We start from the raw sequence: 16,730 nt of genomic DNA on the forward strand, positions 1-16,730 counted from the left end.
AATAATTAACATTTCATAAATTATTTCAAATAAAATAAGTAACAATCAAAAGAATGAAAACCAAATTTGATAGATAAAAAATTTCAATTAAAAAATTATAAGGAAAAGGCAAATAACAATTATAAAAATAAGGACCAAAATTAATATAAAAATTAAATTCTAAGGGATGAAATTGAAAAATAAATATTCAAAATAAAATATATATAGCAATCAAAAGTTTGAGGATCAAATTTGATATAATCAGAAAATAATATGACTTTTCTAAATTTTTTATAATTTCTGGAAAGTGTTTTCCGTCCAAAATAAAAGGAAAACACTTTCTTGAAAACCAAACCAAATTTTTTTTTAAATGAAAAATGTTTTCTGTTGACTAATTTTTTTAATGATAAACAAACATAAAAAATATTTAGAAAGTATTTTTTCAAAACCTAGTTTCCAAAAAACAAAAAGTTCTAATGAAAAGGTAGCTTATATAAGAGGCACACCATCAAATCAAATATACGTTCTTTCAAATATTGCCAAAGTCTCTCTCATTAATTGTATTTTAGAGGAGTACTATATTGGATCACTAATTAGCTTTGGTTACGTTACCAAAACCCTAACCTTCAAAATTATATTTTAGAAATTTTAAGAGATAAAACTTAACTAGTCAGGTTCTAGATTTATTTCTTATAAGTTATCAGTTCGAGTTTCCGGAGACCCATATTAATAAAAAAAATTATATTTTAAAAAAAATAAAAAAACGAAAGCAAGGTGTGATGATGTCTACCGAGAAGTTTCTGATGCCGACTATACGTTATAAACTCGAAGAGTCAAAGAAAGTGATTCACTGAAAAGGGCAAAAAGATCGAAAGAAACATATCACACACACACACACAAGGATTATAATGCTTTATGGGCTGGCATATACCACTGTACATGCTCCAAAGTACTGAAGCAAATAATTTATTTTGAAACAAATCAAGGAGAGATAGATTGAAATTTCTCACATTAATGCTACTGTATGGAGAAGGCTGATTCAGCTGCCTACTTAATCCCTGTTGGGACCATTGATTCTTGTTTTTGTCAAGACACAAGTGTCTTATTATTATCATGATTATTTTTCTAAACAACAAATTAACAGTATTAATTCTCAGGGAAGGAAATCACTTGGCTGTTGACACGCAAAGAGAATATCCATGTTAATATTGTAGCGTCCCCAGCCATCCCTCAAAGGGCATTTGCACATAACTTTTCTGAGCAGTACCATCAACTTGGAAATGAAATAAATTGGCAGTACAAATGCAAGATACAAACCATACGTATACTAATTTCTTATTTGTATTTTCGTACATATATACGCCAATGATCCATGCAACAAGCTAGTCTCCTAATACTGGGGGACTTTGCGATGTGATGTTGGGGGAAAACGCCAATTAATACTGTTGTCTACGCATCGACTCATCTAAATAGTTCTTAATTCTTGATTGCTAAAGCCATCAAAGATGTGACAAAAGGAGTGAGCATGTGTTTATTCACAATATTTTTTAGGGTCACTAACCTAACCATGTGCATTGTTTTAATTTTTTTTCCAGAGGTCAATGGTGTTATATTATGTTATTTCATTTCTATTAACTAATATAAACTATAATTTATAGTACTGTTTGTTATCTTGATTAGTTGGTGGCTGAGATATGGTCTTATGTCAGCTGCACGTCTTGAAGTGACACTAAGGCTGCGTTTGTTTTTTGAAAACTAGTTTCTGGAAAATCACTTTCCAAACTTTCCTGTGTTTGTTTGCCATTAAAAAAGTTGGTTAACGAAAAACACTTTCCGGTCAACGGAAAACACTTTCCAGTCAAAGAAAAATTTGGTTTGGTTTCCAGGAAAGTGTTTTCCTTTTATTTTGGACGGAAAACACTTTCTGGAAGTTGTGAAAAATTTAGAAATGTCATATTATTTATTGATTATATCAAATTTGATCCTCAAACTTTTGATTGCTATATATATATATATATTTTTTTTTTAATATTTTTTTTTCAATTTCATCCATTAACATTTAATTTTTATATTAATTTTGGTCCTTATTTTTATAATTGTTATTTGCTTTTTCCTTATCATTTTTTAATTGAAATTTTTTATCTATCAAATTTGGTTCTCGTTCTTTTGATTGTTACTTATTTTATTTGAAATAATTTATGAAATGTTTATTATTATTATTTTAATTTCTTCATCTTTTAATTTTTTTTATTTTTTAGATTTGATCTCTATTATTTTGATTATTATTTATTTTATTTGAGATAATTTATGAAATTATATTTTTTTTCAATTTCATTTCCATTCAACTTTTTAAATTTGTAAGATTTGTTCCTCGTTATTTTAATAAACTTGAAAAAAAAATAAAACATTAATAAGTTATTTTCCAGCTCATTTTCCATAACATAACCAAACATTGGAAAATGTTTTCCAACTTATTTTTCATTACACTACCAAACATCAAAAAATAATTCATTTTTCTTGAATTTACTTAAAAAAAAATTATTTTCCAGCAAACAAACGACAAACGGGTTATAAATTCAAATCCTCCATCTCTCAAAGACTATTAAAGCAACGAAAACATTAGCCCATTTAAGACCCTCTGTTGAGCCAGGACCGATGATGAGCGTAAATTCTGGGGTCCAGTAGACTATAAAGTCAAGGGCCTAAGCCCAAATTATCTGCTTTTCACCAGCGAATCAGATTGGGAGACTAGAGAGCCCAGCGGCAGATATTTCGCGAGTTGCCTGGCCTCTAAGTAATTGACAGACAAGAGGTATAGATAGCATCAGTACTGTCCGTGTGTGAGAGAGACTCATTTACAGTCAAAGCAGATGTAGAGAGCAAGCATAGAAATGCAGATATTCGTGAAAACATCAACAGGGAGACAATAGCCCTAGATGTTGAATCAAGTGACGCCATTGACAATATCAAGGCTAATACCCAAGACAAAAATGGTATCTATTCTTTCTTTTTTTCTTTACACACACACAGGTCTAATTTGTTCATTTTGAAAGGCTGAGTTTGGTGAGTACTTGATTATTCATTTCGTGTAAAATTCTTAGGGATTTCAACGTACGAGCAATCAAACACAACTCACTTTTCATATTCAAGATAAGTCGACATGACTAGAAATATAATAATGGGTATTTACATATCAGGTTTTGCAATATTCATACTTGAATCCAAACCAGATCAAGTATAAATCAAACCTGACACAGTCAAGTTTCAGGGCATCCATACCTCTGATGATGCCCTCAAACCCTTACTGCTCCTACAAAACTCCATGGTAAGATAAAAAAGTCTTTCAATAAAAGGATCCACAGGGAGAGGAAATCAAGATTGCAGTACTAGCTCTTTCAACTGTTAGTATTGGTAATAGAATGAACAACTATTTTTTTTTTTTTGATAATTGTGGGTGTTTGGATCTATTTATGAGTATCTGAATTAATTTTTTAAAATTTTAAAATTAATAAATATATAAATGTTCAATGACGTAAGTTTGTGAGAATAAAATGAACAACTATTATCACGCCCAGTGCTCTACCTTTTGTTGGAAAATTCTCTCCTCCAGTGCAATCGTGGGGCATTTAGGAAACTATACCCTTGGCATTGACATAAGCATACCCCAGATTTATGAGTATCTGAATGATTTTGCGTGTACTTCATTTGGGAGAGAACAGCAATCCGTCTATACAATTACAAAAAAAAAAAAAAAACCCAAAAAAATTGGCAAATAATAATGAAAAAGCTGATGAAAAATATTTTGTTGATAATTTTTTTTTTATGAAAGTAGCGGCATAAAAGCTCTGTAAATAACTTCTAATAAAAATTACCATGGACTTTCAAAAATAAAAAAAAAAAGTCAATAAAAATTCCATCGTGTTTTACTAAATGCCTACATAAATTGTGTTGGCAAATATTAAAATGAATGAATTAAAACCCACAACTCCTCTTCCCTTCCTATTTCATCTTCTTCTTTGAATTAATTAAAATTACAACAAGAAAGGCAAAAATTGATCCTAGATTCTATCTAGAAATCAACAATAAAGATAGAAAGAGAGAACGGGCATCATTCTTACATTTGAAATAGAAGAAAGGTAGAGGCAAAATGCAGATATTTGTGAAAACTCTAACAGGGAAGACAGTAACCCTCGAGGTTGAATAAAACAACAACATTGACAATGTCAAAACCAAAATCGAAGACGAAGAAGGTACCTCTTCTTTCTTTCTAAAAATCCAATTGATGTGTTAATTTGAAGATTGGGGTTGTAAGGGAGTTTGAGAAAGTGATTGAAGGTGTTGTTCTTTCAAAATTTAATTTTTTTTATTTAAAATTAATATTTTTTTATTTTAAAATTGTTTTAATGTGTTGATATTAAAAATAATTTTTTAAAAATAAAAATAATATTATTTTAAAATACTTCTAAATAAAAAATAAAAAATAATTATTAGCAAATTCTCAAACCTGCTCTTAGTTAAAACTGCTTAAGTCCATGATGTAATGAAACAAGATTTTGGTATTTTTGAGATTGTAATAGTAATTGGAATTCAAAGTATTTTTTTATTTTTAAAAAGTTATTTTAAAATTAACACATTAAAACCATATAAAAACATAAATTTTTTTTAATAAAAATAAAATTTTAAATTTTTTTTTAAAAATAACATTTCAACCACGTTACCAAATCAGCTTCCTGTCTGTGGATTATTAGGCTGGTGATCCAAATATTACCCAACTTGGCCTGCACTGCAGATCACTTCTTGGGCTCTCGTTAGATGCGCCAACACGACGCATGCCACCCATGCTTGACCGTTGGGCGGTTCTCCTCCCTTTCAAGATTTATTATCGTCTTATCCTAAAAATGAAGAAATAAACCCTAAACACCTGTTTTTATCTGATCATCCAACCACCCGGGTAAGGTAATTTGAATTCCTTTCGCTTTTCTTTTTATTTACTGCAAAATTAGGGCTCTTCTATCTCTCTCTCAACAATTACTGCTACTGGAATTAAATCAAAGAGAATGAGAGATTAGGTTTTCTCTGCTTTGTTATTTGCAATTTCAAAATTCACTACATTCCTAGTTATTTTCATGTTTATATTTTAATGGCCTCTGTCACCGCCTCCTGGCTCTCACTTGTTTCATAGCCGCATCTTTGATGTTTCCCTATCTATCTCTTCTGCAATTAATTTCTTTCTTCTTTTTTTGGTAATTGCAAGCATTTGTTCGTTATTTTTTTCCAGGTTACCTAAAGCCCCCCCCACCCCCAAAAAAAAAAAAAAAAAATCTTGTTCGAGCACAGAAGATTGGACCAAGGCCGGGGCGATCACATCACAAAAATGGTACTGGCAGTTCTTTTTTTGAAAATAAAATGCTATTCTTTTTACTTAATGTAATTTTATTAGATGATTTATTAATTACTGAATGAAAAAAGAAAAGAAAAGAAAAGGATTGATGTAGTATTTGTCCACTAACTGCCTTTTTTGGGATTATATATATATATTTTAGGCAACACTAGCTGATTCTTTCCTTGCAGACCTTGATGAGTTATCCGACAATGATGCTAATATTGTTGTAAGTACCATTTGTATCTCTTTTTTTGTGTATTTTATATTCTTTTTTGTTTGTTTGTTTGTTAGAGAATTAAACTTGTAGTTTAGTTGTTTGTTAATTTTGTTGGATACTTTTTGTAGGAGGAAGATGATGTTGAGGCAGGAAACATGGAAGAAGATGTCGATGGAGACTTGGCAGACATTGAAGCTCTTAATTATGATGATTTGGATACTGTGTCAAAACTTCAGAAAACACAACGATATAATGATATAATGCAGGTTATTATTCTATCCATTATATTTACTTTTACTGCTGCCTCCCTGCATCCTTGTTGGTTTGGCTAAATGGTATGAACTTCTGGTCTGTTTATTCTATGCATGCTTTTATTGGCTTAAATGTTTCTACTTTTTCCTTTTATTAGTTATTGGAGGCTTCTGTATAAGAAATAAAATTCATGTTGGTGCTCTTTTTTTTCAAGTTTTTTTGATCAATCACTTATTCTCTTCAGGCTACATTTGTGATTTGACTTAATTTGATTCTGTGTTTAGTAAACCTGATGTTGCAGCTATTTTGTTGTTTAAATGGCAGAAAGTGGAAGATGCACTTGAGAAGGGCTCAGGTGTCCAAGATCATGGAATGGTATTGGAAGATGATCCTGAGTATCAGCTAATAGTGAACTGCAATGTATTGTCAGTTGACATCGAGAATGAAATTGTTATCATCCACAATTTTATTCGTGACAAGTACCGGCTGAAATTTCCGGAGCTTGAATCACTTGTGCATCACCCAATTGATTATGCTCGTGTTGTGAAAAAGATTGGAAATGAGATGGATTTGACCCTTGTTGATATGGAAGGGCTTTTACCCGCAGCTATCAGAATGGTGATTTCTGTGACTGCATCCACAACAAGTGGCAAACCACTTCCTGAAGAAGTCCTTCAAAAGACTATTGAAGCATGTGATCGAGCTCTTGCTCTTGATTCAGCAAAGAAAAAGGTCCTTGATTTTGTAGAAACTAGAATGGGTTACATTGCCCCAAATCTTTCTGCTATTGTTGGTAGTGCTGTTGCTGCAAAACTTATGGGAACTGCTGGTGGTCTCACAGCCTTGGCCAAGATGCCTGCCTGCAATGTTCAGCTTCTTGGTGCCAAGAAGAAGAACCTTGCAGGGTTTTCTACTGCAACATCTCAATTTCGTGTAGGTTTTATAGAGCAAACAGAGGTGTTTCAGTCCACACCACCTTCTCTTAGAATGCGGGCTGGTCGACTCTTGGCCGCAAAATCAACACTTGCTGCACGAGTAGATTCTACCAGAGGAGATCCATCAGGAAACACTGGAAGGGCCCTTAGGGAAGAAATTCGCAAGAAAATAGAGAAGTGGCAAGAGCCTCCTCCTGCAAAGCAACCTAAACCGCTTCCAGTTCCTGATTCTGAGCCTAAAAAAAAGAGAGGTGGGCGGCGCCTGAGGAAGATGAAGGAAAGGTAGTGCAGGTTTTTATTGCTATATATTTGTTAGGCGAAATTTCCTTTGAATTCTGGGTAATCTCGTAATGCATGAATTTCCAGATATGCGATAACAGACATGAGGAAGCTTGCCAATAGGATGCAATTTGGGGTACCTGAAGAGAGTTCTTTGGGTATATTCATCTCTTTAACCTGTTGAGATTCTGAAATAGTTGTGAATATTAGAGAGCTTTCCTTTTAATGTCCATTGTCATAGATCTAGTATATATTTTAATTTCTTTCTTATGGCTTGCAAATCTTGACATTAAGGTGATGGACTGGGGGAAGGTTATGGTATGCTTGGTCAGGCTGGGAATGGCAAGCTGCGTGTATCAATTGGTCAGAGCAAACTCGCAGCAAAAGTTGCTAAGAAGTAAGCCCTTTTCAGTTATTGTAATTTTTTATTCTTTTTTACAGAAAAGCTGCGATTTTATGAGTTTCAAAGTTATTCTCTAATCTTTAAACTGTGGCTTGGAAAAAAAATCAGTTAACTTGTTTGCATTCTCTCTCAACCATTCATGGCCTTGTTGTTTTTAGATTCAAGGAGAAGCGTTATGGAAGCAGCAGCGGTGCTACTTCTGGCCTCACCTCAAGTCTGGCATTTACACCTGTTCAGGTTTGTAGTAATTTGTTGTCTCTTTGTTTATGAATTGCTTCTGTTAATGCTAATTTGAATAGCAACTTCCAAGTTGGTGTGCTGGTACCGATGACAAAGATTTACTAATGGACGCAAAGTATTTAGCTCGAACAAGAAGCAAATTTTATCCTCAAACTTACCATGAACACAATAGCTGACCTTCAGACCTTGTATAATAGTTTCTGGGTTTTAAGTTCTTGGAATATCTTGTCTAATATAAGATTTTATGAGTTTACATGGGGAATTTTATCCTTTTAAGAATTTATAGTTTATATACGTGGTTGAACTGTTTAAAATAATCAAGCAATATATGGCTTTGACTTTATCTTTAAAAAAATAAATCAAGTTTTGAATCATTTTAGAAGTAGAAATCTGTTCTTTCACGTTGATCCTGTGAAACACTTGTGGCTAGATGTGCCTTTGAAATCTATTGCTGTTTCAAAGAGCAGTTAGGTGATGATGCTGTGTTTTCAGAACATTGCTTCTTAGATTTGATATTCTATGGTATCCACTTGTCATCATGCCAAGTATAAGAAGTCATTTGTATTTTTTTTCTGGGCATTAGGTTCTCGTGGTCATAGGGAATGGGGGTTAAGGTTGAATCTACCTATATCAGAGAATTCAAGAATGTACAGTAGTCAGAAAAACTGTTTGAATTTCACATCCTCATGTACCATAACATCTCACTAAAATATGTTTCATTTCACATCGAAAGTTGAGGGTTGTGCTCATGGTCTTATTCAATTAAGATTTGGCAGGAAAATTTTTTCATATGCCTTTTGAACTTTTCACCACTAGAAATTTTCAAGTTATGCTTTACTAGAAGTCAATCAATCTGAAAAGAGGGTTTACATAACAAATCCGAGCTCATAAAATAGTGGATAAGTTGCTCGTTCTTTTGATGTGTTTTCAAATTTTTTTCCCTGTATATCCTTCTGCTTAGCGCTTACTACAATGGTCATCCTGTTTTGACAGGGGATTGAGCTCTCAAATCCGCAATCTCATGCACACCAACTTGGCAGTGGAACGCAAAGCACGTACTTTTCTGAGAATGGAACATTTTCGAAGATCAAAAGGACCTGATGATGCAAAATCTTATTTTATGGATTATGAGTTTTTGACTACCAGTAGTTATGTTTATAACATGAGGGATTGTCTTGAATCTCAAAATCACTTAGTTGGATATGATATTTTTAATGTTGTCTCTTATTTGAATGTATTGTATTTCTTACTCATTTTCATTATAAAATAGAATTTACAGCAATGATAACAACTTCAGGTATCATTTATCGTATATGCACCAAAATGTGTACATCATTGCCGAGTTTTACTCCTGGCTCAAGAAATTTACATAAACTTTCTTTTGTTTTTTGCCTGCTTTGATTTGTCAATACTGTATATTGATGTTGCTAGTCAGATTTAAGCAGTATTTCATGTCTGGTCTAGAGAGAGTAAAGAGATTGATTCACTGACGTAAGTTTTGCTTTATGATCGTTGATGAAAAGACTTGTAGTTTGAATTTGAGTTTCCGAAAGAACGACTTGTCTTTTCACAATACCAAACTGGAGAAGAAATACTACATATACATGATACACAATGATTACACACAGAAAATGCACAGGTGTAACAGAAACGGTAAGTTTCCAGGAGAAATCAATTTTATCAACCAGGTCTAAATCCTACCTTCTACCTTTTCCTATTTTTCTGAGAGGTTAGGCATTATTGTTCGAAATGTTGGCCGTAACCTGGGTTCATGTTAGGGCCAGCAGCATCAGGGACCCCATGATTAGGCCATCAACATCCACCAGGAGTAAAAGCTTTTGTCACATACATCCTGTGGAGAAAAGCTCTTGTGGATGAACAATCATCAATGGTGTTCGGATCTGCCTTTCAACTGAAATTTTTAAAAATTTTAATTTTGTTTTGTCTTAAATTAATTTTTTTAATGTTTTTAAATTGTACTAATATTAAAAATAATTTTAATATATTTTCAAGTAAAAAACATTTAAAAAATCAATTACCGTAACTATCTGAATACGGCCATAGTATCAATATTTCTAAGCAACACACCAATCACAGTAACCTAGCTGCCTTCTTGTGTACCTGAAGAAACAGACAGATATTGCCAGCTCGTAAGCTTGTGCAAAGCATGCACAAAAACAATAGAAGAACTGGTTAACAGGTTATCCTTCTTCCAAATGTAGTAGACGGGCCTTAGCTGAAAGGTTTCTATCTTGAAACCATTTCCTCAAGTGAGAAGATAGAGTTCTGCATTGTCTTGTAGTAGTCACAAGTTTGCTCTCAACAATCAAGGGAACAGCTTTACAACCTAAACCAGCTTTTACCATGGCTCTAATATCGTATTTTCGATCAGTAATGTAGAAGAGTACTGGAGAACCTCTCTGACGTAGAAATTCCAAACAGAACAACATTAATCTTCTAAAATTAAAAATGGCTTGCCATAATTTTTAGATTCAAGTGCATCATTAATTTGTAACCAAACTAGTGGAAAGGGTTAGGGAATATATATCTTGTAGTCAATTAGTTAATTATATGTATCATTAATTTTATTAACATAAAATATATTTTTATCAGTAAAAGCTTTCTTTATCTTTAATATTCAATTATATTTGATTAATAAATCTAGAGTAAAGATAAAATTCGTTGAACAAAAATATTTTGCATAGAGAATTATAAAGTCGTTATAATTACGAGATTTCTATTGCATCAAAGTATTGTTCCTAAATGTTTTTAGTCAATGTTTTATTAAGACTAAATATTAATTAGAGTTATTGATACTAATGCATATTATGTTTCTTCTTTTATGAAAAGAAGCAGCTGTTCTCATAAACTGAGATGTGAAGAATACTTAAAATTAATATGTAGGTGCTTGTTTGATGACATGTACACTGAACTGACCCGCAAGAGAATTCCATATGGAGAGATCACCTATGTCTATGGAAAGGCTCACATGATAGTTGTGTAAGTGATTTTAGATTTGAGATCACTAAATTATCTTATATAAGGAGTGTTATACTTTAATCCTGACCACACGTTGTCCTAATTAAGGGTAATAAATGAGCGATATTATGTATAACAAAAACTATATAAAAGTATTTAAATAATCAAGAGATGATTCGTCACCCTAGGTGAATTAGAGAAAATATTCAATCTGTTCTCAAATTGTATTGATTATTAAATCCTTGGCCAAGATGGAATAAGATTTGAAAAGAATTTTAAATCATATTCAAAGAATCAATTACTATAGTGTTAAAAACTAAAATGATTTAACAAAACATATATATTTCATGTTATAATATCTAAATTGAAACATTATTGATGAAGGGATAATAATTACGCTAAGAAACTAGTTATGAAAGGTTAGGTCAAATCACTTATGACTTTTCTAATATTTGGGGGATCTTGACAAGTTGCTAGACATTATACTTGATCTTCAAATATAAACCAATCTATTATTTAATTGATAATAGATTAAAATGTTTAATTTACTTAATCTTATTTTATCTAATATTATGATTTATATTTGATCCAACTTATTAGAAAATCTAATGGGTTATACATATAAGAACCATTACTCAGAAATTAAAATGGGATGAGTAATCAAGTGTGACTTGATTGTAAATAAATTTTAGAAATTAAAGACTAAAGTGTAATTAATATAGGGGATTACAATTCTAGACCTAGAAAAAATCAAGTAGGAACTTGATTGAATAAATTTATGAAATTATCATAAAATAATACATGTGATATTATTTAAGGAAAAAATTGATATTTTATCATTTATAGGGTTTTTAGGTTTCCCTATAAATAGAATGCTATACCTTTTATTCTATATGTATTACATGATAGTATAACAATACATTACAAAAACACCTAAATACAAAAGAAAAGAGCTAGCATTCAAAGGTATAACAACTTCGCTCATCCTAAATGGGTTTAGAAAATTTCTCACAAGTGGTTCGTGTGGATTACCATTAGAGGTCGGACACTTGGACGACTTATGGTTTGTGATAACCTAGCCTTGAAGCAATTATTTAAAACAAAAAAGAACATATAGTCTTCATTTAATGCTATAAAATTATATCTTACCTAACTAACTTATATGATTTGGATGAGTTACTTATGATCATTTAATATTAGAGGCAGTAGTTAGGCGAAACATATATGATATGTTTAGATAAAGAGTTGTTGCCTAATTAATTTAGAAGTCATATAAAGATGTGATTGATATGCTATGTTATCTATCCAATTTAGTTTATTTTGATTTGTTGAGTTACTCAGAGTTATATAAATTAAATAAGATCTTAGCCTACCAGGAGATCTAAACAAGATTTTCCTAATTAATAGTAAGGGCTATTAATTTGCAAGAAAATAGTGGGAGATCAAGTTATGAATAAATACCTTATCTAAATTTAGTTATAAATATTTATGCATGAAACAAATACTCGTTATCTTTACATGAATAGGTTGATAGATTACAATGAGTTCCCTACATAACATACATGATGCTAATAAATTCACTAAATCAAACTTCTTGGACTAGTACTGAATTATGAGAATTGCTTTTAAACAAGAAAGAATGTTATATGTTCTTGAAAATTCAATTCCTCTTGTCCTTGATGAGGATGCTGACAATGAAGTTAAGAATGAATATCAATGTCATATAGATTACAATGCGTTCCCTGCATAACACATCATGAGAATATAGATGCCCATATAATAATTATGAATCTAAAAGAATTGTTTGATGTGGCTAGATACACTAAGAGGTATGAGATCTCAGAGTAATTATTCCTGTATAAGATGACAAAGGGTTTCTTGGTGAAACCTATGTGTTGTTACCTATTTTTAGAGCCCCACATAAACAAAAAATAATAATTAGAAATACAGAATACAAAAAAAAATTGAAAAAAATTTGGAAGAAAATAAAAAAAAATATATCAGTAAGAAAACTATACTAGAACACCTAGAAAATTGTCGAATACTAGTTGCAAAAGGATCCAAACATACAAGATTGAAAAATTTGACAGTGTATTTTCGACAAATAAATACCCTATTGGCGACGAAAATTTAGTTTAAGAAGAAAATTTAATTTAAGAAGAAAAATTCAAAATTAGACGTTCAAGGACTCAAATAGATTTTTTCAAGGTTTAATTGAATTCATTGAGGGCTTAATTATAAGAAAAATTGATTTTTGAAGTCAATTTAGGCTTTAATTGGAGGAAATTAAAGTCTGGGATTGAATTGCAATTTTTAAGAGTTAATTTGGTCAAATCAGGAGCTTAATTGCATAAATATTAAAGTTTGATGGGCAATTAGGGACTTGATTGAAGAAATTCAAAACCAAAAACCAAACTGAAAAAAGTGTGTGAATATAGTGGTTGAAATTGACCAAATTAGGGGCCAAATTGAAGAAATTAAAAGTTTATTGGTCAATTGAAGTTCAAAACTCACAAATTCAGAACCAAGGACCAAATTAAAAAAAAACGATCAACTTAGGGGCTGACAATTGAGTTTGGCAAGGGTTAAATTGTATGAAATTAAAAGTTTAGAGGTAATTATGGGTGCAATTAAGAGAAATTGAAAGAATATGAACTCAATCAAAATTTACCAATCCTAAATTAAAAACCCTAAACAACAAGTCATTAGACTTAATGAAGAGAATATGAGTGGCACTTCGTCTGCTAGACTGATCTCTGTTTTGCCAATTTGGGCTTAGGCTTTTATGACTGAAAATTCATATTTTGTTTTTTTTTATTAGAAAGGAGAAAGAATTCAGATAAGTGACATACTATACAAAATTAATCAAAGAGATTGATCCAATTTAAAAAAGGAAGGATTTCTTTTAGGAAAGGGATTCAGATTAAAAAAATAGGATTCAAGATACAAATATAAAAAATAAGAAGTTTAGTAAGAAAAAAAAAAGTATTTTCATCTATTTTTTATTTCTATTGCCTTGACGACATGGCTGCGTCATAAGGCCGGGGACTGCAAATCTTTTCCCCAATTTAAATCTGGGTGTTGCTTGATCAACAAAAAATACACGAAATACCTTATTTTGTTTTGCCGATATATTGTCCCCAATAGGAATAACAGATGAAAAAAACTTATGATATTTCCTAGAGCGTTGCTTCTTATTTTCTTTACGTAATTTTGGGTAATTGAGTGGCCTCTACAGAGATACTTAAATAACGTTATTATTAATGTTTAACATATATGCACCTAAAAAAATTAAAATCACTTTGAATTTAAACTACAAAATTAATTCTTACACATGTAATGCTCTTTAGTTTATCCGAAGAGCACTCTCCAAAGCAGAAGAATTATTGTACGACTTAAATTGTCCTGAAATTTATAGTTTCTCAATGGCCTTTTATGGTATGTCTCCTGAATCACCAAGTACCTCTGATTTCAAGCCTATAGTTTTCATTACTTTCGTTTAGTCAGCGTGATAATTCGCAATATTTCCTTGTGCTGTGAACTTCAATTTTAGATCCATCTGATCATACATGCACAACGGAATTTCTCTGCAAACATCACTGGTGTGGGAAAAAAAGAAGGAAATACTGAATTGAATATAAGATAGCACAACAGCAACTCCTTTAAAGAGTGGAGAGAATGTCTCTGTAATGTAGTAGTAATGCAGCATTTCTCCCGTCTCTCCCCACCTACAAGCAACTCTTCTATGCACACTAGCTTGCTACTTAACACGGCTGCCTTTATTTTTTCCATTTCTTCTGGACTCTCATTTTCCTGGCTCAAACCAGTAGGGACACTAGTTTTGGGGTATATATTCGGAGAGGCAAGATCAGCGTGGCAGCTTTTCTGGTTGCATCAAGAGGACAATTTGAATCTCTATATTCACAACAAAATCCAAATTCGTCACGTCAATTGATGCATTTCTCTGAAGTGTTCCTCTCCGACGGTCTCTCTAAATATTGCCTCACCAGATGTGGAGTTCATCAGTACAAAGACTAATTATACATGTGTTTCATGCTTCATCCAGTTTACTCTTCAATCAAGCCCAGAAATCCCACCACTGATATCCACTGCTTGATTGATCGAAGAGGCCATCGGAGTCTATACTCCCCCAATCTTCTTGTGATGTCAATGATCCTTCAGCCGGTTCCACCATACTCATTAGGTTCGGTTCTTCTTCTAATTCAAAATAATCTACCTTTATGCTGCTATCTTCATCTGAAAGGACTCCTAATCCATGCTCTGGTTGTTCAATTGACAATCTAGGTTTCGTTTCTGATTCACCCTTGGTTGCGTCTCCATTCTCCGATTCGCCCTCACTGCTGTTCACAGCAGCTCCTTGGCCACAACACTCTCCTTCCTCTACCGGCTTCTTCATCAGATCATTTAGCTTCTGCAACTGTCAGATTTTGGAAAACCCTTCGTTAGTACTATGCACGCAAATGTTTCTTTTCTTCCCCTCTACTACCAGTAGAGAACAAAAAACTGAAGATGAATATGGTGTATATCAAGTACCTGTATCGCCAACGCTTGCTTCTCTTTCTTCAGAGTCTCAAACCGGGAAGCCAAGCTGTTGTAATTAGCTCGTAGCATGCTGTAGTCTCTTTCGAGTTGCTTAGACTTCCATCTAGCTCTCTTATTCTGAAACCATATCGCAACCTGTCGTGGTTGCAACCCAAGCTCTCTTGCCAACTGCATCTTCTTTCGAGGCTCAAGCCTTGTTTCCGATTCGAACATAGTTTCCAATGATTTAATCTGCTCATCGCTAAACCTCCTTTTAATCTTGTTCTTCTTCTTTCTGGAGGTTGTGACACTGTTCAAGCAGCTAAAAGGCTCTGTTGCTGAAGGAGAATATTCTCCTCCATCAAACATCTTGTTGGGATCTTCACCTGCCTTAGGGAACTTCTATATCTTTAATTAATTCAACTATAGAATATGTTGGTAAAGGAGAATGTTTTTGGAACGTGAAAGTATTTGTGAGCAATAGGTGAATGTCTTGAGTGTGTGCATCTACTTATTGGCTAGGATTTTGAATGAGCAAGTCTTGGTTCCGGGTCTAACTGGAATTGGCCTAATTGCTGCTTTATATCTGCAGTTTGTGGGGGCTGATAACGTACGTGCTGTGCTTTTCTTATAACTCCTTGGGAACACTATACATATTTTCTAACTTTTTATACATTTATTTGATTACCAATTTCTTTCTTGGAGTTATTTCATTGATGGGGCTCTAGCTTAGGTGGCCTATTCAAGCCGGCTTGTTTATTTTCATCCATGACTTTATCGTTTCTTCTATATAGTAACACAAACCTGTCCCCATAAGTCATATTAAAATATTTTGATTTCAATTTCTAACTTTTGATTAGAAAAGTTTACACCTTTTAGATGCATGTCATGATGAAGTCTTTGTAAGCTTCCATTACTCTGACTAATTAATGGAAGTTTTTTTCTCATAAACAGTGTGGGTTCTCCCTTTGGAGAAATTCAACTGAAACCTCACTAGTTAAGGCATACAAGTTCCTTGGGAATCTAATTGAGAACTGAAACATGCATAGTCTTTATGTTAATCCAGGTTGCTGAATTTACATCGACGAGGATCTTAATTTGTAGAGATTAAATTGACCCAGTTGCAGATTCTTGCATTTAGATTGAACCTCAAAGTTAATTGCAGAGAACAACGTGCAATTGTCCTTGAAAGGTAGATGTATACATATTGAGGCACATTTTAAGTGATTTATACAAGGATAGAAATAAAATATTGAACCGTCCAAGGACATTATATTTTGTCTTTAACTTGACGGTGTCGGCAACGTGAGTCACGTTGTGCCACTTAGCTATCACTGGTCTTTACAAGCAAGTTTCAAATTTCAAAACAAAGCCTCCGTCGTGTCATCAGAATTGAGAATATAGGTTTGTTCTCCAGATTTGCTGGAGAGATTGATCTTTGATCATCATCTTGATGATACGCTACAGGTGAACGAGATTCGTGGGCCAATTTGGTAGAGGCCCGCGGCACGTGTCTTTTGC

The 16,730-nt window shown here is 32.6% G+C and overlaps 2 protein-coding genes across 2 annotated transcripts; one reads left to right on the forward strand and one right to left on the reverse strand.

Annotated features, from left to right (window-relative positions):
* The first annotated feature begins 4,759 nt into the window (after positions 1-4,759).
* LOC7492800 (U4/U6 small nuclear ribonucleoprotein Prp31 homolog) lies at positions 4,760-8,979 on the forward strand. The gene is made up of 9 exons (XM_024585746.2): positions 4,760-4,935; positions 5,258-5,356; positions 5,523-5,588; positions 5,708-5,845; positions 6,156-7,048; positions 7,133-7,203; positions 7,340-7,442; positions 7,607-7,685; positions 8,682-8,979. Exons 2-9 carry the CDS (start codon positions 5,354-5,356, stop codon positions 8,787-8,789), a joined length of 1,461 nt encoding a protein of 486 aa, XP_024441514.1. The 5' UTR covers positions 4,760-4,935; positions 5,258-5,353; the 3' UTR covers positions 8,790-8,979.
* A 5,293-nt stretch (positions 8,980-14,272) lies between these two features.
* On the reverse strand, positions 14,273-15,822 carry LOC7486795 (homeobox-leucine zipper protein ATHB-7). The gene is made up of 2 exons (XM_002320853.4): positions 15,222-15,822; positions 14,273-15,105 (listed from the first exon to the last, which is right to left on the reverse strand). Exons 1-2 carry the CDS (start codon positions 15,576-15,578, stop codon positions 14,746-14,748), a joined length of 717 nt encoding a protein of 238 aa, XP_002320889.1. The 5' UTR covers positions 15,579-15,822; the 3' UTR covers positions 14,273-14,745.
* Between the last annotated feature and the right edge of the window lie 908 nt (positions 15,823-16,730).

Source organism: Populus trichocarpa, chromosome 14 (genome assembly GCF_000002775.5).
Source record: "Populus trichocarpa isolate Nisqually-1 chromosome 14, P.trichocarpa_v4.1, whole genome shotgun sequence".
Lineage (NCBI taxonomy): Eukaryota > Viridiplantae > Streptophyta > Magnoliopsida > Malpighiales > Salicaceae > Populus > Populus trichocarpa.

Coding starts and splice junctions, on each gene's coding strand:
- LOC7492800 (XM_024585746.2), top strand. Junction 5,846..6,155: donor GATATAATGATATAATGCAG/GTTATTATTCTA, acceptor TTTAAATGGCAG/AAAGTGGAAGATGCACTTGA. Junction 7,049..7,132: donor CTGAGGAAGATGAAGGAAAG/GTAGTGCAGGTT, acceptor ATGAATTTCCAG/ATATGCGATAACAGACATGA.
- LOC7486795 (XM_002320853.4), bottom strand. CDS start 15,578: ATGTTTGATGGAGGAGAATATTCTCCTTCAGCAACAGAGCCTTTTAGC. Junction 15,106..15,221: donor AGCAAGCGTTGGCGATACAG/GTACTTGATATA, acceptor AAAATCTGACAG/TTGCAGAAGCTAAATGATCT.